Raw genomic sequence first — 26,199 nt, 5'->3', positions numbered from 1 at the left:
TAAGGTGTTGAAGACAGACAGGCAGGTACTTCACAGTCACATTCACGACACTTAGAAGGTAGGGCCGTACCAAGTGTACTTGGAGAGACATTCTTTGAATTTAACTTCTCACCCCTTCGATTCTTAGTCACCTAGTTCACCTTGCTACAGCCGGGCCGATGACTGTTAGTCACAAAGAGACATCTGTGACAAAGGCCAAGTAGATTTATGGCCAGATGAAGATATATTTTCGGAGTCAAGCTAATGAATCATTGTATGACTTTGTGAATGCTATTCCAGAGAAGTGTCTAATGGCCAGGTTTCTCAGTCCTGTCCAGATGCCACCTACATCTGAGTCACTAATGGCACCTATTAAAATGTTACTCACAGCTGGGCTGGGCGCGGTGCAAGCTTTCAGACCCAGCACTTGAGAGACGGGAGCAGGAGAATGAGAAGTTCAAGGCCACCCTCAGTCACATATAGTAAACATGTAGTAAAAAAAACACCAAACAGTTAAAAAAAAGTCAGTCTAGGCTATGGGATATTCTATATCAAAAAGCAAAACAACAACAATATAAATAAATAAATAAATAAAGAGAGAAAGAAAGAAAGTGTTAAACCCTGCTCCCTACCCAGACCTTTGTAAAGGCCCCAGAAGGGTGTGTCGGGGACACTGTATTAAGGAGCCATGTCTGCTGAATTTTACACAAAGTATCATCAGAGAATAGAGGCAACTTGTGTAAATTCCCACGGCACATACACCAGGCATCAAAGTCTAGCCTTGCTACATTTTATTCATTCCGTGCTTTGGTTAAATTAGCTATTGAACCTCTCTGGCCCTTAGGTTCAGCCTAATAATATTAGGGACCTTACAAAGTTATTACTGTGTGTGGCCAGAGGAGCCAAGCCATGTAGAGTTTAGTGTAGCATCTGGCATATGATGGCAAAGGAGACAGCTGTTGTTATGGTTGCCATGTAAAAGGGCTTTTGGGCAATGGTTACCGACTATAATATGATATAAATGACTATGTGTGACTTTTGTTGACTGGGTACTCTGTGAATGGTAAGTTGAAAATCCCATCTCAGTACATTGTAAAATTAAGTTGGCTTTTTTATTTTTCCTTTCTTTTCTTTTTTTAAAAAGATTTATTTATTTTTTTGTATGTGAGTACACTGTCACTGTCTTCAGAAGTGGGCATCCAGAAGAGGGCATCAGATCCCATCACAGATGGTTGTGAGCCACCGTGTGGTTGCTGGGAATTGAACTCAGGACCTCTGGAAGAGCAGATGGTGCTCTTAACCGCCGAGCCATCTCTCCAGCCCTTAATTTTTCTTTTAACAGATTTACTTATTTTTATTTTACGAGTATGAGAGGATTCCTACATGTAGGAATGTGCACCACACACATGCCTGGTGCCCAAGGAGGCCAGAGGATGGTGTCAGATGCCCTGATACTGGAGTTACAGATGCTTGGGAGGCAATGTGGGGATTCTGGGAACTAAATTTGGGTTCTCCCAAAGAGCAGCGAGTGCTCTTAACCGCTGAGCCATCTCTGCTGCCTAGGCTCGCTCATTTTCTCATTGTCATTTTCTAATGCTTCTGTGGCATTTTATCACGCGTAGTGGTACCAACTCCTCAAATACAACCAGCAAGAGAAGTATTAGAAATATTTAATGATAAATATGCACATATTATATATATATGGATGTGTAGCTATGAAGGAAATAGTTGGCTGAATGTACTCTGAAATATTTTGCCCACGCTTACTACTGGGACGAGCCTCCTGGTTCCGTTTGCAGCCCTGGCTCCCCGTCCTCCTTCCTCCTTTGTCTCCTGCCTCTTCCGACCCATCCGTGGGTGACAAAGCACCTACATTCTACAGTCCTCCCCGTCCCTGTCTCACTCTGGTTACTGCCTTCTCATTCATCTTGCAAGCCGACTTTGCCCACGCAGCACGCATCACAGCTGAGAGAATTGATTAGATACGCTGTTGAGTCTCACAGTAGCGTGGTCAGGGTCGTTACTGACAAATGCAAGAGCAGCTTTGCTGCCCAGATGAACCTTACAAAGCAAGGCCAAAGGGAAAGGGTGGAGGTCAAAGGGACGCTCCTACTATTTCGACTTAGTAAATCGTGGCTGGCAGTGTCGTAACTACGACAAAGACAGTAGAAAATCATGTAGCCACTGAATACAATAGAGGAATACACCGGAGCCTGGAGAAGGAAAATGAGAAAAATGTAGCGCTTTACTGCTCTTCTCTAAATCATACTCCAAGAGAAAGGACTGCGAAGAAAATGTCATCATTAACATTGGTTGCTATGGATACCTTCCAGCGGATACCTTCTGACTCCAGAATCCCAATAAAGCTTGAGACATGAGTGTTGTGAATTAATTAGAACACCAGTTCAGACCCAGTCTTCACACAGTTCAGTTTCTCTGTGCCTCAGTTTCTTCACCTTGGAAATGGACACAGCAATAGTGCACATATCAGGAGTGTTTAGGAGAACAAAACGAAAGCGATACCTAGAATTAAATTACAATTATTTTAGTATTGAGTTTGTAAGCAGTAGGAGGCGTGCACATGTCGAGAGGTGGGCGAGCAATGTGGACTCAGTTCTTGCTTTCCACCTTTGTGTAGGTTCTGGGGATCAAAACTCAATGGTCAGGCCTTTGCAGAGGGCAAGTGCCTTCGCCTGTATCCCCGGCTGACCTCAAATTCACAGAGATCCTCCTGCTTCTGTCTTCTAAGTGCTGGGATAAAAGAGGTGCATCCCCACACTGAGCTGGAATCACCGGGTTTTATTCTCTACTCCTGGTAGCACCCAGGAGTTCTGAGCAGATCGCTGTGCTGAGGCTGTGAAAATTTTGCTAGAAGTTGCTTTTATTTATTTATTTATTTATTTATTTATTTATTTATTTATTGGCAAGCAAGATTCCTTATCTGGCTGCCGTTTCCTCCTGTTCTGACAAAAAAAAAAAAAAAAAAAAAAAAAAAAAAAAAAAAAGTGACCTATCAAATCCAGGGCCACTCAGGCGTTGTAAGCAACTGTCCTACTGTGGCTCTGAATCCCTCGCCCTGACGGAATGAGAAATCTTACATTTTGGAAGTGTTTGATCTAGTGCATATTTCTGTTTTTTTTTTTTCCCTTTCTGTCTCTGCATTTTTAGTTATTCAGCATGTGTGAGTACCAGAAACCTGAGCATTTATCATTTGAAAGATTATAGGTGTCAAGCGTAGTCATTCACGTTTGAATAGTACAGAAACATTTACACGTCTCTGCTGCGATGCGGGCGGAGCATCATGCTTGAGAAAGTACATCCAGACACATCCTTCTCCAAGAGAACGATTAAAAACAAGCTATCAGTCATGCGAGGCACACTCCTTTCCCTCGGTCCCATTCTTATCATACCGATCTCCCCTTGCAAAATTGAAGCTGCCCATAAATATTTTCCTTCCAAACTGTGGGAAATAAGTTGTAACGCTGGCTCTCTGATAAGGTTACATTAGAAGATGGCTTATCATCTAAACAATGACTACATAAGCGGTGTGGTCCCGGGACCTCTCACAAGAGGCCAACGAGTGCTCACCCTTATTCTCCGTCTCCGGCATTCCAGGGGAGAGGCCAAGGGACGGCCACCAGGAGACATTTTCAAGGGCTCTTTTTCCCACCCTTCAGAGTACCATCTCCGACCGTTTTAGAAAAGGATTTGTTTTCCAAGAACGTAAAGTGTCCCAAAGAACTGTTTACCCATACTAGGACTTGCTGTTTGCTTAATACCGCCAGATGGACGGCGCCTCTTGACTCACGGCCACATCCCCACAGATTTGACCTCATTTCATGGACACTATTAAAAGATTATTCTATTATTGAGACTTTCCATTGCATCAAATACTAAACATGAGCAACATCCCTCTTCAGGGAAAATGATGTCAGGAGAGGGCACAGACTGTGTTGACCTCAGGCACATCACGAGGATAGGTATGCGGAGATTGCTTAACGGTTGGCTGAATAATTAAGCCCAGCGGTACAGGCAAGAACGCTCTAGGGGCGTAAACTTTCCCAGCAGCTCTTGAAGGATGTACTTGGGTTCATATGCTTCCATAGATGGAAGTTTTATTGGACTCTGTTGACTTGGTATCCAGGTGGTTATTTTGTAAAATGCTCAGAAGAGAACATACATACAAAACCAGGGCAGTGATAGGGGGATGGGATGTACTGGGAACAAAACAAGAGTTCTTTCCCCCTTTTCTTCTCCTAGACTGTCCTCACCTGACTTCACCACCACCCTACTTTGGACCAAAGGATGCTCGGAGGATGTTGGATGCGGCAGAGGAGAGACTGTAAATGATTTCAGAATCAAGATACTACGATTTTTTTTTCACCTTTTCCCTTCTCCCTCTTGCTCCAGTCCTGCTCACTCCAGCCCAAAGGTTTATTTATTTATTTATTATACGTAAGTACACTGTAGCTGTCTTCAGACCCCTCATAAGAGGGCATCATATATGGATGGTTGCGAGCCACCATGTGGTTGCTGGGATTTGAACTCAGGACCTCTGGAAGAGCAGTCAGTGCTCTTAACCACTGAGCCATCTCACCAGCCCCTAAGAAATTCTTATATTAAATATTTCTTCTTAAAAGTAATTTATTTGTTTTTTTATATTTTATGTGCATCAGTGTTTGCCTGCCTGTATGTCTGTGTGACGGGTGTCAGATATTGGAGTTATAGACAGTTAAGAGTTGCTGTGTGCATGCTGGGAATTGAACCTAGGACCTCTGAAAGTGCAGTCAGTGCTCTTAACCACTGAGCCATCTCTCCAGCCCCTAAAGATTTCTTTTTAATGTTGCAAGAAATGTGCCTTGAAGAGCAACTATAAGGAGGGAAATTAGAAGATAGTCTGTATTAGTTAGCTTGCTGTCGTGGCAAATACCTGAGACAAATATCTTAAACAAGGAAGGGTTTACAGTAACAGAAGTTCCAATCCATGGTCACTTGGATCTGTGCTGAGGTACAACACCATGATAGGGGTGTAGAAGAACAAAACACCTCATGTCATGGGATCCAGAAAACAAAGAGGTCCAGGAAAGAACGAGCTGTATTCCTAGCATCCCCTTAAAGGATACCCCTCTTCCTGCCACCAGGCACCAGCTCCTAAAGTTCCACCAGGGTTGATGACCGAGCCTTTAGCACGTGGGCCTTAGGCCTGGGGACACTTACAGGCCAAATTGTCAACAGAAATGAAAAATATATTAAAGCTCAAACAATTAGGCAAATTAGATAAGATTAAATTTTTAGTCATGAGTTTACTCGATACACACACACACACACACACACACACACACACACACACACATTTATTTATATATTAAAAACCCCACCAGGTGAATTTTAATTGCTGGGGAAAGGAAGGCAAATGATCAGTGAAACAACTCAAGTAGTGTAGATATATATAAAGACAAACCTATGCCCCCTAGAAGGACACACATCACCATGATCTGTCTTCCAGAAGTTTTAAGACAGTATACAATCCAATAACTGTGTCCTTAGGTCAGAGGATGATTCTATGTGTTCTTCTGAAGTTTTTTTTTTTCTACTTAATGTTTCCTCCTCTTCTTTTTAAATAGCCACCATACCTGCTGTTCTTTTTAAAAGGCAATATTTTAAGTGAAATGGAAAGTCCTATATCTGATGCTTTCAAATTATTTTTATGGATATGATATAGTACTCAATATGTTGTATACGTCGCCTGAAAATTGTAAAACTAGATACTTGTTCATCTTCTGGGATAGACAGGAAGACATAAGAAGCCAAGATACATGCTACAGGTAAAAACAGGTTTTGCAGGAATATGTAGGATGTAGTCCTGGTCTTCTGGTGAGAGAAGAGAGAGAGAGGGAGGGAGAGAGAGAGAGAGACAGACAGACAGACAGACAGACAGACAGACAGAGACACACAGAAAGAGGAGATTTAATGGAGGATGGTTGGAATAGAAACATTTTTCTCATTCTATGTGTGTGTGTGTGTGCCCACATGTGCCATGGTGCATGTATGGAGAATCAGAGGAGAACTTTTGGAGTCAGCCATCTCCCTCCACCATGTAGAACCTGGGGACTGAATTCAGGCTGTCAGGTTTGCTGACAGACATGACTACCCACTGACCCATCTCACTAGCCTTCTTTCGTGTCTTCAATAGAAAACTGTTAGTTATTACGGCAGGTGAGAGGGCTCTGTGGTAGAGCTGCTTGCTGCCAAGCCCGACTGTCTGAGTGAGAGCCTTGGAGCCCAAACAGTGGACTGGAAGGAGGGCTCCTGCCAGTTGCCCTTTGACCTTGACATGAGTGCTCTGGCATGGACACTCCCCACTAACTAAATAAAAAATAAATGAGTTCAAAAAGTAAGTGTGTTTGGCTGGGGAGACGACTCAACCTCAGAACGGAAAACAAAAAATAAGTGTGTTATAAAAAATGGCAATATAATATCTAAAGGCTGTTGAAAGAAAGTCCACTTGAGTTTGCTTCTAGTCTGTTCCTGAATCCTAGAGTAACTAGGTAGAAATGTAGAGTCTTTCTCCGTAATTTATTGTCTTTTAAGACTATTTGTTTAGTGTGTGTGTCTGTGTGTGTGTGTCTGTGTGTGTGTGCTAAAGTGTATGTGTGGAAGACAACTTTTTGGGAGCTGAATCTCTCCTTCCACTCTGTTGAGGCAGAATCTCTCTTTTCCCTCCCTCCCTCCCTCCCTCCCTCCCTCCCTCCCTCCCTCCCTCCCTCCCTCCCTCCCTCCCTCCCTCTCTCCATCCCTCTTTTACTTTCTGTTCTGAGATAGCATTTCTCTATGTAGTCATGGCTGTCAGAGAACTCTGTAGACCAGGCAAACCTTGAACTCAAAGATCCACCTGTCTCAGCCTCTCAAGTGCTGAGATTAACTTGTTTTTTAAAAGAATTAATGTATTTACTGTGTGTGATGTGTTGGCATGTGTTGTTCTGATACACACGTAGAAGACAGACGACAACTTGCTCAAATCAGTTCGTTTCTTTTATGATGTGGGTTCTGGGGCTCAACTCAGGCCCGTGTGGCAAATGCTTCAACCCACGGAGGCCTTTCTCGGTCCCTCAAAATGAATTCCCTTTCGGAATTAGATTTAAGTTTCCTTACTAAGAGAAGCTAATCTGTAGCATCATTGAAGAATTGGTCAGGAGACAAAGTTCAGGAGGCCATCTGCCTTTATTACATACATGAAATATAAAAAAAACAAAGTCACAAAGCAATATATATATATTTCTTTTGTGAGTCCACAGGACCTCAGGGAAAAAATATGCTCCAGATATGAATCTAAGGTGTCGGCACTGTGGTTCCTGGTTTGTAAGTTCAAGTACAGTAGAGACTCTCTGCAGCCAGGCTAGGCCTGGATAAAGAAGCCGGGAGACAATGAAAAGGTTCAAGCTGGCGACCTATCACACACGCCAGGTTAGGAGACAGGTACGTGTACTGTTATTACAAGAAGGAGGAAAACTGGTCCAATAGTCATGTTTAAATACTAAACGAAAAATAGAACAAATTCTGTGTTTACAATAATTTTTGCAGTGTGTACAAGTGCCTCACAAATAATTGAGCCTTTTGACATTTAAAGTCTACTTTCCTCTCTATGCAAACATATTTCTACATTTATGGTTTTTTTCTTTTAAAGTCTCTCTCTCTCTCTCTCTCTCTCTCTCTCTCTCTCTCTCTCTCTCTTTCTCTCTCATTTCACTATGGCCAGTATCTCACAATCTAAACTCTCACCCCAAACCGAGACTTCACACAAACATTCTCTTTTTAGGCTGCATGTTGACAGTGTTTCTCCCAGTATCTGGAGCTAACCGCATAGCTTCCTCTCCATCCATAATGGTGATGCTTCTGTTTCAGTAGGGTCTTCAGGCAGCCCTTCTCTTCTCTGCCTGACAGTAGCAGTCTCCAGACTTTCACAAGCAGTAGGTAAAGTGCTTTACACAAGGAAATACTATATATATACAGAAAAGTTCCATTCACATCCCACACACAGCACACAAGGCAAGGCTCTTTTAAAGAAATGCCTTTCCTGCAAGTAGAGTTGGAGGGTGGGGTGTGGGGTGTGGGGTGTGGGGTGTGTGTGTGTGTGTTTCCCTAAAATCTCATTAATTCCTTAAATAGCATCAAACACGTATCTGAAGCTGGGAGGAGACCTTGTCAGGGATATGGCCCTTAATGGTTGATGGCGATGTCGCTATTAAAATATTCTCAATAACTATGGCTTTCAGAACCAGTTTCTCTTAAAGCAGGTATCAGCTTGGGGGTTTTCATTTCTCTTTATGAAACAAGACTGTTTTCAAACGCAGATCCAGAATGGTTAGGTTAGACAAGGCCTATGCAATCGAAACAATCCCCCCCCCCACTACATTTTGGCACTTAAAAAACATTCCAGTTTTATTCTGAGGTCTCTTTTTCATTAGACTTGTGTATCTGCTACCCAGAGAAGAGCCCTTGTGTGCTTAAGACCTTCAGTGCTACATGCAGTCTCTTTTTAAGATGTGCATGACTCTTCTGCCAAGAGCCGGTTTCCAGTGCTGGACAAAGCTTTTCATATTCACAATTAATTTGCCTGTTCTTACGTCCTCATGGCCAGCTACCAGGTACTCCAAGCCTGAAAACACAAAGGGGAATACACAAATTATACTTTGTCGTTTTGTTTTGTGTTCCTTTTTGTCTTTTTGAGACACGGTTTCTCCATGTAGCCCTGGAACTTGCTCTGTAGACCAGGCTGGCCTTGAACACACAGAGATCCACCAGCCTCTGCCTCCAGAGTACCTGGATCAAAGGCGTGCATCATCACCACCCGGCTCACATTAAACTCTATTAAAGGAAGGGGTGCTATGGCTTTAACAATTCCATACATTACTGGTGCATAGTTTTATATAGGTATGGATAAGATAATCATAGGTACTAAGAGATGACATTTAGTATATATCATACACCATGTAATGTTCACGTATTATCTCATGTGACTTTGACAACGATTTATAAAGTATCTTGTCTCTTTTTTTGTACGAGTGAGAAACTGAGGCTCAGAAGTCAGAAAGCTTGTTCAGTCTCTCCTACTAAATGGAAGCACATTGACTCAAACTCATAGCTGTCTGATTCTTGGCTTCTGTATTGCTCCACCCCCGAGTGAGAGAGGAGAGAGGGATCAATGGGCACTTGATCCATTAATAGACCCTGGAGATCACTGTGTGTGTTTGGTAGCAGCAACTAAGAAGGACCTTACAAGCTGGGTGGTGGTGGCACACACCTTTAATCCCAGCACTTGGGAGGCAGAGGCAGGTGGATTTCTGAGTTCAAGGCCAGCCTGGTCTACAGAGTGAGTTCCAGGATAGCCAGGGCTACACAGAGAAACCCTGTCTTGAAAAAAAAAAAAAAAAAAAAAACTTTGCAAAAGTGAAGCAACTATTTGAAAAAATGTTGAAAAAACTACAGATGACAGAAAAGGACACATATTCTCTCTATACGATTTGGGGAATGAATATAAGTAGCTTGTTTATGAACAAAATTAAAAAATGAAAAAAACCGATGAGACTTGATCACACCCATTGCTATTATTATAATTTAAAAATATTCAGGCTTAAGAAAAAATTGGCTAACAACTGCACAGAGACAGTCATGTCTCCTTATGTGTCAATTAAGAAAAATGATAGTATCCCACATAGTGTCAATTTTGACACCCAGAAACAATTTTATAAAAGATAGGATTAGAAAAATAATTTATGCCTATAACTTTCTAAGACAAAAAGCTGTATACTTTAAAATTTTTAATGAAAACACTAGATGTTAAAATTCAAATAAATATCAGTTTAAATTTATGAGCCATGTGTAGTGATGCATGGTCTGTAACCCCAGTTATTATGGCTACTTGGGACACTAAAGGCAAGAGAATCCCAAGTCTGAGGTCACCTGGGCAATTTAGCAAGACCAGTCTTGAAGTACAAAAGGCCTGTAGATGTAGCTCAGAGCTAGGATGCTTGCATGGCTATGCACAATGACCTAGGTTCAATCAATAGTAAAACCTAATGTGTGTGTGTGTAGGTGTGTGTGTGTCTGTGTGTGTGTGTAGGTGTGTATGTGTGTGTGTGTGTGTATGTGTGTGTGTATATATAGCTTTGTCTAATATTTAAATAATAAAGTTCTCTTTTTATAAATACAATAAGTATTTATAAAACCAGTAGAACTTTGAGGCTGGTGAGATGACTCTGCCTCCCAAGTGCTGGGATTAAAGGCATGTGCTTTGAAGGCTCCTTCTCAAAAGCAGCTGGGAGACAAGTTGAGGCATAAGGTTTCAGAGTTTTCTTATCAGTCTTCTTTGGTTTTAGTCATTGAACTTGTAAAAATGGAAAAACAAAAGCAAAACGAAACACTGTCTGGTTTTGCTTTGGCAGCTTCCAGATTTTTCTTCAAAGCAAGTAAACATGTTTTCAAGAATTCTTTGAATAATTGTGCTTATGTTTTCAATTGTGATGAACTCAGTTGGTTCTTTGACTCTGGCACAGACTTGAGTAGGAAATATAGTTCACTTCCTGGAGGGTGGCGCAGGGCGCTTTGTTTTTTAATGTCATTCTGCAAAACTGGATTAAAGATTAGAGATTAAAATAGTCTCTCTCTCTCTCTCTCTCTCTCTCTCTCTCTCTCTCTCTCTCTCTCTCTCTCCCTTTGCCAAGATAATAGAAAATTGCTCCCTAGAGCCCTCAAGCACAAATCACTGGAAAACAGAATTTAAATGAATGACTCTTTGGTTTCTGTATCCAAAAACCCAAGATTCTTATTTATTCGTTGCAACTATTTATTTTTTACAATTAAGAAAGTTTCCCTTCTATCTTATTGAAATTAAGTGAACTAAACATCAGAGGGATGAAAGTACAAAAACATTAGTTAACTTGAGAAAACATTATTAATTTTTTTAAAATTTTGCTGTTTAAATGTTCAGACTAAGGGGATACTTTATTTGTAGTTTTTCTGTTATCTGTTTCTTTTCATTTGTTAATTAAGAGCTCTTACTAACATAGATAATAAGAGCTGGGGTTCCCTGGCTCATAAGGGGAATAAATTAGACCAAGAATATAAATGATACACCTTTCTCAGTGGTGTCCTACAACAAAGATATTACTGCACACACAGGAAATCTCAAAAGGCAGGAAGAGGAAAGAAGTCTTTTCAGAAGCATTTGTTTTCCCAGAACCTATTATTGATCGTTATGTTGGTATTATTTGAGTGCTAATATTGAATGAGTGTTGGAGGGAATATTATAAGAAAGCTAAATCCTGCTTTCAAATTTAGCAAGGGAGCAGAGAGACCTGTGGCTACAGTCCATGAGGTGGGCGTTTACATGTGGGATAAGGTTTTGTGTTTTTTTTTGTTTTTGTTTTTTTTTTTTTGGTATCATCAGCAGAATTCTTATACATCCCAATGGAAGGTTGTCATGGGAGAACCCTGTCTCAGCTGGCCCTACATTCTGAGAGTACCACTGCCTGAGGGCTCTTCATAGAATCACGGAAGTCTGGACTCCTAAGGTGTCTTTAGAACTCACCTTTGACCGATGTCACCACCATCTCTCACCTTATATTTTAAAGGTTCAAATCAAATCTCACTCCATTCCAGATCTAAGATTGTATTTAAATGATTTCCCCGGCTGCTTCTCATTTCAAACCAGAATGGTCATCCAACGGAAAGGAAAGCAACCTGATGAAAACTTGAGGGTTGTTTTCTATCCAGGAGAAACAGATGCTTCTCATGCAACTGTAGAAGTGGTTTCAGTGTTATTTTCACAGATGGGTTTTTGCACTGGCGCTTCCTTTGGGAACAGGTCCTCATGTAATAGGACCTAGCTTGTTTGCTTGCTTGCTTTCTTTCTTTCTTTCTTTCTTTCTTTCTTTCTTTCTTTCTTTCTTTCTTTCTTTTTCTTTTGTTTTTGTTTTTGTTTTTCGAGGGACCTAGCTTTCAAATAATGGACAGAGTGGTACATAAGCTCATGGAAGTGTGGTCGATGCAGCGGGCACCTGGAACCAATCTGAGGCTTCTCATTTTAAGACACAAAGTATTATATTGCTGGATTTTAAAATATTTTCCTTTTATTGAGCACATGGAGGAGATTTTGGGGGGGGGTATATTTTAATGTTAGTTCAAAGAATTCCTTTTGGATTTTACCCTGCGTTCATAAAGTAAAAGGAGAGATGCTTTTGTGGAGGTTTGGTTCGGAGGATGTCACGTAAGACAGCCAATGTGGAGAGGCAAGGGTCACAGGATGGAAAGTCTGACTAGTGCTCACCTGGATTGAGGATTGGACAGGTGCAGCCTCTGTTAGTCCAGGACTCTGGGTACAGTGTTCTCTTGCCTCGTAAGATCTTCAGTTTGGTAGACTGTAAGACTTTCTTAATCTTCACATTGACTTCCGCATGGGAGCCTTTATCATGAGCTGATAAAATCTTGATTTTTAACACTGTAATGACATCATTCCAAACATAAAAACAAAGCATGCAGATTTCATGTTTTCTGTTGAAATTGGAACTATTTGAACAGTCATTTCCAAGTATGATGGAAGGGCAAATTGATAAAAATCAGGATACAGAAATCTACTCTTAAAATCACAGGGTTCATTTGCATTGCAGTGACTTAATCTCATTTATATTTTATTTTCTCTTTATTGGGAAATTTCAACCTTTGTGCCCCCCCCCCAATATTATGACACTGGGAAGACATTAACCATTGCTTACTGCAAATACAATTTTAAGTATATTCAGCTGAGCCAGGCATGGTGGCACACACCCTAATTCCAGCACTCAGGGAGGCAGAGGCAAGCAGCTCTCTATGAGTTGAGGCCAGCCTGGTCTACAGAGTGAGTTTCAAGACAGCCAGGGCTACACAGAGAAATGCTGTCTCAGAAAGAAAAAAAAATCAAAACAAAAAAGTCTATCAACATATCAAATCTACAGACAGAGAATAAATAGGAAGTAGAACTATTGTCCTGGCTTTTATTTAGATTCTGATTATATTATACTTCTTTGGTTGACTGGGTATGATAGTATGACAGAGAACAAAATGCCTTGGTAGAGTATATTTTATATCACTTTACAAAGGTTATGTAACATTATTGATTATTTACTGTTCTTTGGAATATAAGCCAAGCTGACTAGGTGAGGTAAACTGTCCCCCTACTTGCTTAAAGGACTGTAGTATTCTATTCATGTGATTCGTTTTAAGATTTATTTATTTTAATTTTATAGGTATGAGTATTTGCCTGCATGTATGTATGTATGTGTACCACATGTGTGCCTTGTGCCCAGGGAGGCCAGAAGAGAGCATCACATCCCCCTTGAGCTACAGTAGCAGACAGTTGTAAGCTACTATGTGCAAACTGAGAACTGAACCCTGGTCCTTTACAAGACTAGCAAGTGTTTTTAACCATTGAACCATCTCTCCAGACCCTTCTTTTAATTCTTAATAATTAAAAAATATTTCTATATTGACACATAGAGATAGTACATATTTATGAAGTCCTGTGTGATATTTTAATATGTGCATTGTAAAATGTAGAACAGAGTAAGTAGGCCAGTTCAAACATTCATCATTTCTCTGTAATAAAAACACCTGCAACCTCCCCTTTCTCTCTCTCTCTTTCCCTGCAGTACTCAGTGTTGTTGGGATATGGTTCTAATGCTTTGTCTTGATTCAGCCCCCAAATCAGGAATCTGTGTGTCCAAATGCTGAAGGTCCCCGTCCCCAATTGGATTTTGATTGATCATACAAGAGCCAATGGCCAATGGCTAGGCGGGGGTGGGGGGAGGGACTTCTAGGTTCCCAGGAAACAAACACAGGGAGGGGAAAGGAAGGATCTCCTCAAGAAGAAGAAGGGAATAGGAAGAAAATGCCGGGAAGGAACAAGAGGGAGTGATAGCCAAAATGTAGGTACGAGAAGAAATACAGCGCCCAGAAAGGCTGCCCAGAAGCATCTTGGGCAGCAAAGATAAGGAGACTGCCCAGAAGGAGCCAGAGCAACAAGATAAAATATAGATTTAAGAGGTGTTAAGTCAGGAATGCTGGAGGAGAGGAGAATGTGCTGGCTACGGGGAGGTTTAGAAGTGCTCAGCCATTGAACTAGTCAAGGCATAACAAAATTAGCTGCGTGCGTGCGTCTGTCTGTCTGTCTGTCTTTCATTTGAGAATTCAGAGAGGTCTCAGGCAGGCGAAGCATGTGTGCAACCCACCAGGGGCCAAAACTGTTAACTAATTCACTGCTACATAGTGTAATATAATTACAGAACCATTTAGAATTTGAAGATAGTAGTCATTATTTAGAGAAACTCTATTTTCCTTCTCCTATATTTTATATATATATAATAAATATATATAATATATATTATATGTTTATTTATATATAATATGTTTATAAGTATATTTATTTATATATAATATAATATATTATATATTAATAATATATAATATTATTAATTATATATTAATATATATTAGCATTTGGATGGTAGAAGAATATTTAGAGATATTGAGAAACCTACCTAGGTGAATTACCAATCTTTTATTTTGTTTTGTTTTTTGAGACAGATTTTCTCTGTGTAGTCCTGGCTGTCCTGGAACTTCATCTGTAGACCAGGCTGGCCTCAAACAGAGATCCTACCTGCTTCTTTCTTCAGAGTGCTGGGATTAAAGACCTATGCCACAATCAGTTTTAATGAATGCCTCATAAACAGCCTTCATACCATTACCCAAGCATCTGATACATTATGGAATCGCATCAACCAGGCATCTAGTTTCCTTAGATACCTCTGTACACAAGAGAATACCCAAGCTTGGAGGATTCAAACTCACCATATGAATACTTCATTCCACAGAAGGCCTTGGGGTTTCCTAACACCTGTTCCTTACATTCACATTTACCTACAGAAAGCAAATGGAAAATTGTGTTATTGGGGGCGCAAATCTATGTAACAGTTTACTCCTTCATTGAGTCATATAACACATGGAAATATATAACACAGTCATGTGTCATCACTAATGTATGGTGGTTTGGCCTCCAGAGTTTCATGTGATTGAAGGCTTGACCATAGAGCTGTGGCCTATGAGGAGGTGTGGCCTTATTGGAGGAAGTGCTTATTGGAGGGAGTGCTTATTGGAGGAGGTGTGGTCTTGTTGGAGGAGGTGCTTATTGGAGGAGGTGTGGCCTTGTTGGAGGAAGTGCTTATTGGAGGAGGTGTGGCCTTGTTGGAGGAGGTGTGTTTCTGTGTAGGGGGGCTTTGAGGCCTCCTATGCTCAGGGTCCAACCTGTGTGGAAGACAGTCTACTTCCTGCCTTCAGATTAAGATACAGAACTCCCAACTCCTCTAGCATCATGTCTGCCTGCACGGTAGCATGCTTCCCATCATGATGATAATGGACTGAACCTCTGAAACTATAAGCCAGCCCCAATTAAATGTTTCCCTAAGAGTTGCCTTGGTGTCTTCTTGGTATCTTTTCACAGCAATAAAATCCAACACTTAGGTTTCAGAGACAGAGATGATATTGTATTGACTTCTAGGGAGAGTGAGGAAGGGTAACTCCCTATAGCAAAATTGACTGGCACTAACCCAGAAGTATCAGGAAAGAGGGAAAATGGATCTGGCCAGACCAAAATGATTGATGGTCTAGGATAAGGAGGATGGAGTCAATTAGAGGAAGACCGACAAAACATCTGGGCAGAAATGCCCACCCCATCAGAGTGTCGTAGAAAACTCTGGCACATCCGCTATACCCATGCGTCAGAAAAGAGCATAAGATTTGCAAGTGTAAGATCCCAAGTAGAATTACATAGTGGGAAAGAGAGGTTAAAGGTGCTTAAAGCGCGCTGTTGTGATTCGAGTATCAGCCAAACACAGCAGAGGAACTCATTCTAAGTGGCGAAGTGGCGGTAAGTGAATGAACGGCCCATGGTCTTTTAAAGCAGCATTAAAGCAGGGCGTGTGCTAGCTGCCATGCTGCCATAAAGCCTAATGGAGCTAGGAGTGAATGGTGTACCCCATTCCTCACGACAAAGCTCTCTTGTTAGTCCTTTTGGGGGCACACACAAGCCTGTCATTTGAAGGTCTGTCTTTGGCTGCCCGACAATACCCTTTCTTCACACGCTTAAGAGTTCAAGCATTAACATGCATTGGCCACACTGGGTTCTGTGGGGGAATTTATGTGGTTGTCTCAGTTACTCAGAAAGCTGAGCCCAAGGGACTATTTCCCAGGAGCTCACGCCCAGCCTGAGCAGATCATGAGAGCCAATCTCAGAGAACAATATTTTGCATTTGTCAGGATTTACGAAATCTGGAAATGGAAAAAGGCCTGTTTGGTTACAGTAGGTGGCTGGAACGTTTTGAAAGATGAACACTGCTCACAGTTTTCTGGGACTAGTTAAAGCCAGGTTTGTCGTTCGGGAAGTCAGAGTTCACATCTGGTATTTTCTACCTCACAGATGGTAGAAATGGCAGAGGGCTGAGGAGGGGCTCAGTTGGACAACTCTGCCTAATGTGTACATGACTCAGGGTCTCGTCTCTGGCACCGAGGAAGGTGGGAGAAAGAAAGGGAAGGAGGGAAAGAGGGAGAAAGAGGAGAGAGAGAAAGAGAGAGAGATTAAGTTTACTTTGTGAAAAATACCAATTTTTGGCATAGTGCTTTATAGTTATAGTTGAAAGCTTTAAATGGTATTTACAGTAGGTAGACAGGTAGGCAGCTTGACTGGAGAACGAATGGGCTTTTTAAGTGCCTAAGAAACTGGCCGTCACTTTTGTTGAAAGGGACCCAGGAGCACTGAGCTACACCCAAAGGGAATGTTGAAGCAGAGTTCCTCCCTCAGGAACTCATCCAGATGGTTCCCAGAGGCTCCCTGGGGACATTCTAGGCCTGACAGCTGTGGGACCCTTTATAGGCTCACTGGGCATGCTGCCAAGCTCCCTGATAACATGCACAATGGGCTTCGTGGATGTCCTGGAGTCCAAATGACCTGATTATTACAGATTTGGTCCAGCAAGCAGTTACAGATTAGAAGTCATTGTTGCAGCAAAGTAGAAGACAGCTTTCAGAGTGGCTAAAGTGATAAAGTACAGACTAAATACCATGAAGGCCAGACATAATGATAAATATTTGTCTTCTTTCTCAAATGCTTAAAGAGATAAATATGAGAGCTGAGCACAGTGCACATCTGTAATTCCAGCACTTGGGAGGCAGAGACGGGTTCGTAGCCAACTCTGTCTCAAACACAAATAAGTAGATAAGACAACCTTATCCATGTTCCCTACCTTCTTTTTATTATAAGTTAAAATGAGACCATTAGGAAATTTATTATGATATTATGTTTAGTGAGACAAACAGAATGGCAAATAACACTGACTCTCAAATTTGGGTTCATGGATTTTGTTGATTTTGAGACAGTGCCTCTCCATGTCGTCCTGATTGTCCTGGAACTTGCTATGTAGACTAACGTGGTCTTGAACTCACAGAGATCCTTGTGCCTCTGCCTCCCAAATACTGGGGTTAAAGGCTTCTATTTTCATGTCTGGCTTGAATTGTTAAAGAAAAAAAAAATCACACACCAAATTCTTGGTCTTGGGCTATAGGTTATCTATGAAAATGTTAAAAGAATATTTTCTTCATTATCTAAAATGTAGATTAAATTAAATGACGATTCTAAATTTCTCTGTATGTCTGAAAATAATAAAATGTTTGGAAAGTATGATAGTCAAGTAATACAGTTTTGTAAATTCATACTCAGATATATTCGTATCTTTACTTAGTTGCTTGTTTATCCGTATACATGTGTGCATTTTAGGGTATGTTTGTGGGCTGCATGTGTGTGGTAGAGGCTAGAGTGAATGCCAAGTAGCTGCAGTTGTACTTTATTTCTTGACACACAGTTCTTCTCTCTAAACTTGAAGCTTGCTGATTATAGCTAGATAGTCTGGCCAGCAAGCCCCAGGTGTATTTTTGTCTGTCTGCCTGTCTTTCCTTTACTCCAAGAGCTGGGATTAAAGGCCTGTGACAAAATAGTTTTTGTTTGTGTTTTTGTTTATTTATTTATTTTTTAATGCTTGCTCTGGGAAACTACTGTGTAACAGTTTCCTCCTAGATCAGGAAGTTCCTGAAACTGACCAGATTCACTAGGCCACTCCTTGCCAGAGTAAGCATAAACCTGAGACTGGCCCTCAGATGAGGAAGCTGATGGAAAGAAGTCTTTCAGATGAGCAGAGGTTCCACAAAGACTCTCAGAGTAGAAAAGCTGCAGATAAGATCTGACCCGCTAGGCTGGAGAGATGGCTCTTCCAGAGGTCCTGAGTTCAATTCCCAGCACCCACATGGTGGCACACAACCATCCATAACGGGATCTGATGCCCTCTTCTGGTGTGTCTAAAGACAGCTACAGTGTACTCATGTAAAATAAATAAATCTTTAAAAAAAGAAGAAGATCTAAACCAGCCGAGCTGCCCAAAAGAAGGGTAGACTCTGAAAAACCTGAACAGGACACTCTCCAACCTGTTGAGCTGCCTGCTGGCTGTGCAATGTACCCTAGGTGTTCCAGATTTTGTGAGCTGTCACTCTGCTGGGGTGGGTTTTGGTGATACAGATGTCTTTGAGTTATTTCTGCCTAGGTGACCCCCCCCAACCCATATTCCTGTAAGTAATCCCAATAAAATTGATTGATTCACCACGTCAGATGTTGGTGGTATCCAGACGTTGTTTGGTCTCTCGGGGTTTTCTTGGGTGAATAGACCTGTATGTTATGTCTCCTCAGGAAAACTTCTCACACAACAGAGATCAAATTCAGATCCTCATGTATGCTGTGCAAGCATTTATTGACTGAGTCATGTCCTTAGCCCTATGTTGGGTTGGGGCTAAACATACAGCCATGTTAGGAAAGAGAGAAAATAAACCAGATACAGGCCGTGTCAGAGACAGAAAACAACCTCTGTGGGTCAGAGATGATGGAGTGGGCAGAGTCGGGAAGAGGGGCAGAGATCCTAGATCCTGATCTGATTCTGATTTCAGACTCAGGTCTGTGATCAGGAGTTCAGACCTATGGGGTAAAGGGAACTAAAGATGAACCACCAGGAGGCACTTTTTAAAGATGCGGAGTGGGGTTAGGTTCTCCTTTATAATGAAAGGAAGTTTAAAAAAATAAAACCATGGCCTTGGTTTTTAGTTTGCAATTTGCAAAACTAGGTAAGTGGGCAACACTGGGAGCTTTGAGTTTTTACTGTGATATTCTACATTTTCCCCCTGCTATATATTTTAATATAAAATTATAGCATATAAATATATATTTATATAAAATATATAACTAAATTTATATATAATATATAGATTTATATATCATACAAAATTTATATATATCACATGTATAAACTATAAATATGTAAAATTATATATTAAATACATATAAATCTATATTATATATTTTTATATTAAAATATAAAATCATAAAAAAATGAAGAGCCTATTAACATAATCCTCAACTGTTTTTCACTTTTGCATTTATGGGGACAGGCCATTCATTTATTAAAACTCAGAACTAAAGAATGCCCCGCAGAAGATTCAAAAAACTGTCCCCTGATTTGACACAATCACTATTGCTCAAGAGCAGACCTGGATATACAGTAGCAGCCCTAGGTGTCTCACCTGAGTGTCGAAGTGCAGAAAATCCTTGCTCATCCTCCCACTCCCAGCTCGGCTCACTCTTATTGTGCAGAGAGTGAAAGGCGGGGATGTCGTGGTACCAGTCTACGTCAGCATTACTAACAGAACAGAACACAAAGGGCAAACTGAGTGAGAGATGTCTTAGCAACCGAGTAAAAACGAATCTTGCCACATACACTCAGACCATCCTATTTATCTATTTCCTTACTTTCACTTTCCAGCAACAGTGCTGTGTTAAGAGATTACTGTGCAAAACAATTTATTTTGCAAAATGAATTAATTTCCCCCAATCACAAAAACAAAGTTTTAATTCTTCAAACTGAAAAAAAAAAATTTTTTTTAAGTTATGTGCAGTTATGTACTTAACAGCATTCAGTCACCTCCCAGTCTCCAAAAGCTTGAACTACTCAAAGACAAGAACAAGAGTCATGCACATTCACCTGCTGATGCAGTCTCCCGTGAGCGGGTCGCAGCTCCCTGCACAATCGCAAGGTCTGCAGCCGTAGTCTCCAAAGCCCCAGTATCCCACCATACACCTGTCACAATGTGGCCCTGCTACCCCAGGCTTGCAAGGACAGTCACCATTGCTGGGGTCACAGAAGGTCACCGAGCTGAAAGGAAGGATCGCCGATCCAACTGGGTGGCAGGAACACGCTACAACAGAGGAGACACGGGACGGATGAGCGTCTGTAGGTCACCTGTGTGGAGCTTATGCCTGGCAAGTGCCTTCACCTCCTCAAATAGCCTGTTTCTGAGATGCATCCCTTAGCCAGCTGGTGTTTGCTTGGAGAACGAAAGTTTATTATACTACAGAGAAGCAAGATGTAATTAGAAAGCATGTCTGCTGCAAAAAGAACCTTAGAACTTATTCGAAAGCTGGGAGCATTAAATATAAACACCTTCTGGCTGAGGTGACAAGGATAAGCCAGTGAGGAAGGTAGAGAAGGAACATTTAGTGAGAGATGAATTACAAGCAGATGATGTTCTAGAACAGTGGTCCTCAACCTTCCCAGTGCTGCGACCCTTTCATGCAGTTCCTCATGTTGTGGGGACCCCCGGCCATAACATTATTTTAGTTGCTACTCCATAACTGTAATTTTTCTACTGCTATGAATCATAACGTAGATATCTGTGTTTTCCGGTGGTCTTAGGTGACCCCTATGGAAGGGTATTTGATCCTCAAAGAGATCAAGACGGGTTGAGAACCACCGTCCCAGAAGTCAATAAGGCTTTAAGGAACCCTGTGTAAGAGAAAGAACCATAGAACAGTAACGAAAAGATTTCTAAAGACGATGAGACAAAATGATGAGACAAAGCTGTCAAGGGGAGCAGGTGTGGAGGAAGGTTTAAGCTTTCTAGCTCATAGAAAGGGGATGACACTGCTTTTGCAGATGAGCAAGAGAAGGCTGGGGTGTGTAGAGCTACATGGGGATGGAGGTTGCGAAATAGGGGGAAAGCATCATCTTGGGGTTAGTCATCTATGAGTGCTGATGCACTTGTGGGATACGCTAATAGGTTATAACAAACAGCTGGAAATATTCTGAGGGCATGGAGAAAAGCTGGAGGATCTCAAAAACAGTTTAAAGAGTTTTCAGGTGGTGGGAGTTGAAGCCAAGAGAACATGGCAAGACCCCCAAAGGTACCCAGAGTGAGGGGATAGTCACAGGCACTACGTAGAGACCAGCCTTCCAATACAGACAGGTGAAGCAGTGATAACTTAGATTGCCAAGGGTTAGATAGGGAAGAGAGAAAAAAAAAAAAAAAGGAAAACAAAAACCAGCTATGGAATACACAGGCTGAGAAAGTCCCAAGCAGTTAACAGCATCAAATACTGCAGAATGCACAACACGTCACATAGGATTGACGTTAGGCAGGAACCACTATCAGTCAGGAAGTCCCTGATGGTTTTCTGAGAATAGGAGTTGAAGATATGGTGTCTGGCACAATCCTCCTTGATGTTTTAACCTGTAAGTGTGAGATCAGTGTTCTCAGATAAACACTAGGTAGCATTTATAACACTTTAGTGTGTGTAACCCCCTCGCCACACCCTTCCACACGCCTTCTTTGTTGGAGAGCTGTCACAAGGGCGGAATGTTGCTCCTTTGTCTGCAAGATGTATGCGTTATCTTCTTAGAGCAAACCTTCTATTCGTTTCGTTATTCATTTACTGGAGAAGAATTGAGGGCATCATTTCCAGAATTCCACACATCACTCGTGTCTACCTTAGACAGCATCTCCAGGTCATGCATTTGAGGTGGCACGTACTCAAGGCGATCGTGCCGAGATAGACAGAGGACAACGGGTGGAAGTTGGTTCTCTGTTTCCATCGTTGGAGGATCCAGGGACTGAACTCAGTCACCAGGCTTGGCAGCAAGCACTTTGAGTACTCTCTCCAAAACGGAGCCACCGCAGCAGTCCGAAGGCAGAATGTTTGAAACAGAAACAGAATGCTATCTCTAAGAGAAGAGCAAGCTATAGCATTTCTCCACAGCCTTCTACACTTCCCCAGGCTTGGCGCCCAAGGCGCCTATCTAAGGGGCAAGTCTTTAAGGAGTCAATCCTAATTCACACAACGGAGGTAATCGATCCTCTTTTTGAAACCTTTGGTTGCTTTAAGGATAGCATTTCTTCTTATAGCTCCACTACCAGTTTATCTTACATTAGAAACCGTGGCATTTTTTTCTGTTTTTTTTTTTTTTTTCTTCGTTAGGATCACGTCTACCTCCTACAATCATACATTTCAGATAATAAAAATAACTCATTAAATCGAATTAAAACGCAATGACAAACACGCTCAGCAAATGGCAAAAGAGACAACTGTGTATTTGCACAAGGTAGTAATCAACTATCTATTCATTTAGTCATTTAATGAACATTAAACGATAAGCATTTAATGAACAGCTAGTATGTGCTAAGCAGGTACTAAGCAGACTGCTAGGGATCTAAGTTGAACTAGATAATTTTTGCCTTTTGAAGAGACTCACAGTTTATGAGAATAATCATTCCAGAGCTGGTGAGATGGCCTAAGGGAAAATGTCAACATGCAAACCTCATGGCATGAGTTTGATTCCTAGAACCATGGTGGGAGGAGAGAACCAACTCTTGAAAGTTTGTCCTCTGACTCCCCTCATATGCATCAAGGTGCTGTCATGCATGAGCGCGCTCGCGCACACACACACACACACACACACACACACACACACACACCCCCCACACCATATACACATAGTAATAGGGATGACTCTAGCGGAGACTCCTAACAGCAAGGATATGGAGCCTGAAGTGACTCCCTCCTGAAGCCAGGTGGGACTTCCAGTGGAGAGAGGGGAACATCAATCCACCCATAAAACCTTCAACCCAAAATCTCTCCTACCTACAAGATATGCAGGGATAAGGATGGAGCAGAGATTGAGGAAACAGCTAACCAATGACCACCCCAACTTGAGACCCATCTCATGGGAGAGAGACAATCCCTGACGCTATTAATGATACTCTGCTATGCTTGCAGGCAGGAACCTAACATAATAACTGTACTCTGAAAGGCTTCATCCAGCAGCGAATGGAAACAGATGCAGATTCTCAGACAAACATCAGGTGGAACTCAGGGAGTCTTGTGGAAGAGTGAGGGATAGGATTGAGTGAGCCAGAGAGGTCAAGGATACCACAAGACGACCTATAGAGTCAAGTAATCTGGGACCATGGGGGCTCAGGTTGAACCAACAACCAAAGAGCATGCTGGGGCTGGACCTAGGCCCCATACACATTTGTAGCAGATGTGCAACTTGGTCTTCATGTGGGTCCTCTAACAATTGGAGCAGGGGCTATCTCAGACTCTGTTGCCTGCCATTGGATCCCCTTCCCCTAACTGGACAGCTTGGTTGAGCCTCAGTGGAAAAGGATGAGCTTAGTCCTGCTGGACTTTATGTCCCAGGGTGGGATGGTACCCAAGAGGGACTTGCCCTTCTCTGAGGAGGAGCGGAGATAATGGGGGAAGGGATTTGTGAGCATGGGACTGGGAAGAGAGGAGCGAAGGGGGTTGCTATAGGGATGTAAAGTGAATAAATAATAAATTATGAAAAAAGGAAACTAATGACTATTCCAACGTAAAGGGACTCATGTAGTACAGGAAAGATTTTAATCTTTAAAACACCGAGTTTCTTGTGATGATAATGTCATTTGAGTTGAATGCAGTTATGTATTGCTATGTCTTTATTAAGCTTCCTAAGTTTTCCAAAGGTTTGATTGATTATGAAGATCTTCTAGAATTCTCTCTTAAGATATCAAATCACTATTGATTTACCACTTGTTCTTAAAGATTATTTCTCTTTATTACTGGGTTGTATACAGATAATGTATGTATGTATGGGTACAATGTGTATGCACATATGATGTATGTATGTATGTATGTATGTATCTTTTGGTGTTTTTTAATATGGAAATATATTAACAACAGAACAATCAAGAGTCTTTAATTGGTCCAACCAGATAACCTCAGTTGACATTTTGGTTATAAATAGGTAATTTATGTGCACAATCAGAGCAGATGTATTTGTTTAGGGAAACAAAACCAATAATATGAATACCCTCTTTGCCTAACTTCCACTTCCCCTTTTTTAATTGGATATTTTATTTATTTACATTTTAGATGTCATCCCCTTTCCCCATTTCCCCTCCCTAGAAACCCCCATCCCATCCCCCCTCCTCCCCTTTCCTTTCATACCATTTTAAGTACATGCAAGTATTAAGGTCAGTTCTAGGTTGAGGAACTAGCAATACAATAGATACAAATAGTCAAAGAACAAGCAAGGCAATAAACAAAGGTCCATGATCAATGTTTCTAAGGGCTTATCAGGATGACCAAAACATCTGAGCCTACTTCCCTGTCCTAGCCCAAAGTCATTTTCATGTCTGAAGCCTACTTCCTTGTTCTAGCTTAAGATTTAGATTCCCGCCTGAAGATTCCTGTTCTAGGATGTATGTATTGTTATGATGTGAAGGTGTGTGCCTGTCATGGCACATGTGTAGAGGTCAGAGGATAACTTTATGTGGCCAACTCTTTCCTTCTGTCCTTATGTAGATCAAATGGAGGTCACAGGGCTAGCCCTGCAAACACATTTCCTGGTGAACTATCTTACTGGTCACCTGATTTTATTACCTGTTTTCAACTAACCAATGTAGAAAGTATACATACTATGGAACATGAAGACACCAAGATAAAACATGTACAAAACAGCACAGACATTATACTAAATAAAACCATATATGGGAGCATAAAACTAGATGAATAAACTGACAGTTGCTGCGTCGCTTGCTCAAATCTTTTTGGTTCTTAACAGCAGCCACAGGAGATCGAGACCAAAGACAGATGCTGTAGGTCCCCCACCCATGGGACCCCACTCACAGCGTTTTCAGAAGTGGAAAAAGAAAAAAAAATAAAAGAAAAGTCTGTCTAGGAGTTGACCTCTCAGTGGGACCTTATGTTTTAAAACTGATACACAAGTCAGGAATGGCCAGAGAAGAATGTGATTCTATCACGTGTGCTAATGGATTCCTGTCAATGTGACTTTTTACATAATAACAAGACAAAAATACCAGTGAGAAACTATGCAGAACTAGCTGCAGGCAGAAGGCCCCAGCCTCCTCCACTGCGCCTTCTCAGACTGCAAAGAGGGGGCTTGCCTTGCATATTGACGGCTGTCAGTATTTGACACACAGAATCTCTCTCTCTCTCTCTCTCTCTCTCTCTCTCTCTCTCTCTCTCTCTCTCTCTGTCTTACTGTTTAGGAGGATTGGTAGGCTGGGGAGAGGATGTTTGTCAGTTATGATTCAGTTCTGCGTTCCTAGCATATATTTAATACTGATTACTCTTTTATTTTCTTCTTTTTCTCATTTTTTTATTTTAGTTTTTCAGGACAGGATTTCTCTGTGTAGCACTGGCTGTCTTCGAACTCACTCTAGACCAGGCTGACCTCGAACTCATAGACATCCTTCTGCCTCTGCCTCCGGAGTGCTGGGATTAATGCCATGCAACATCACCGCCTGGCTGATTGTTCTTTTTAAATTCAGCTCAAACATTTGCTTTTCCATGATGCAAGGCGTTTATTTTATTTTTTACATTTTTGTTACTATACATTCATAGTGTATGCTGCAGGGCTGCATAAATATATTATCACACAAGTATATAATGTACTTAGAGCACATTGTCCCTCCAGAACCCTCTTTATCCTGACCCTTTTTCTCCCCTCCCCCCCCCCCATTAATTCTTTATTTCTCTGGGAAGTTTCATGTCTACTTTAAAGTCCATATGCACATATACGCTTATTTTGTGTCTAAATAAAATTTAGAAACTACAAATGAAGAAGTGCTATATTTATCTTTCTGAGACTATTGAACTTTTGACAGACAGAATGGTGCATGTCCTTGACTTCGGTTTGTCATTAGACATGAACTTCAATAGTGAAGATTACATAATATTTTCTAATTATTATTATCACTGTGTGC

General features: G+C 41.4%; 1 protein-coding gene across 1 annotated transcript in view; it reads right to left on the bottom strand.

Moving 5' to 3' along the window:
* Positions 1-7,181: 7,181 nt before the first annotated feature.
* Ntn4 (netrin 4) overlaps positions 7,182-26,199 on the bottom strand; it is a 108,091-nt gene continuing 89,073 nt past the window's right edge. Inside the window, exons 6-10 of the mRNA XM_076920013.1 lie at positions 20,139-20,352; positions 19,681-19,796; positions 14,860-14,928; positions 12,305-12,475; positions 7,182-8,635 (exon numbers count right to left, since the gene is read on the bottom strand). Of these exons, the coding sequence (XP_076776128.1) occupies positions 8,499-8,635; positions 12,305-12,475; positions 14,860-14,928; positions 19,681-19,796; positions 20,139-20,352 (707 nt within the window). The 3' untranslated portion in view covers positions 7,182-8,498. The remainder of the gene's footprint in view (positions 8,636-12,304; positions 12,476-14,859; positions 14,929-19,680; positions 19,797-20,138; positions 20,353-26,199) is intronic.

Source organism: Arvicanthis niloticus, chromosome 22 (genome assembly GCF_011762505.2).
Source record: "Arvicanthis niloticus isolate mArvNil1 chromosome 22, mArvNil1.pat.X, whole genome shotgun sequence".
Lineage (NCBI taxonomy): Eukaryota > Metazoa > Chordata > Mammalia > Rodentia > Muridae > Arvicanthis > Arvicanthis niloticus.
This window is presented reverse-complemented; position numbering and strand designations above follow the sequence as displayed.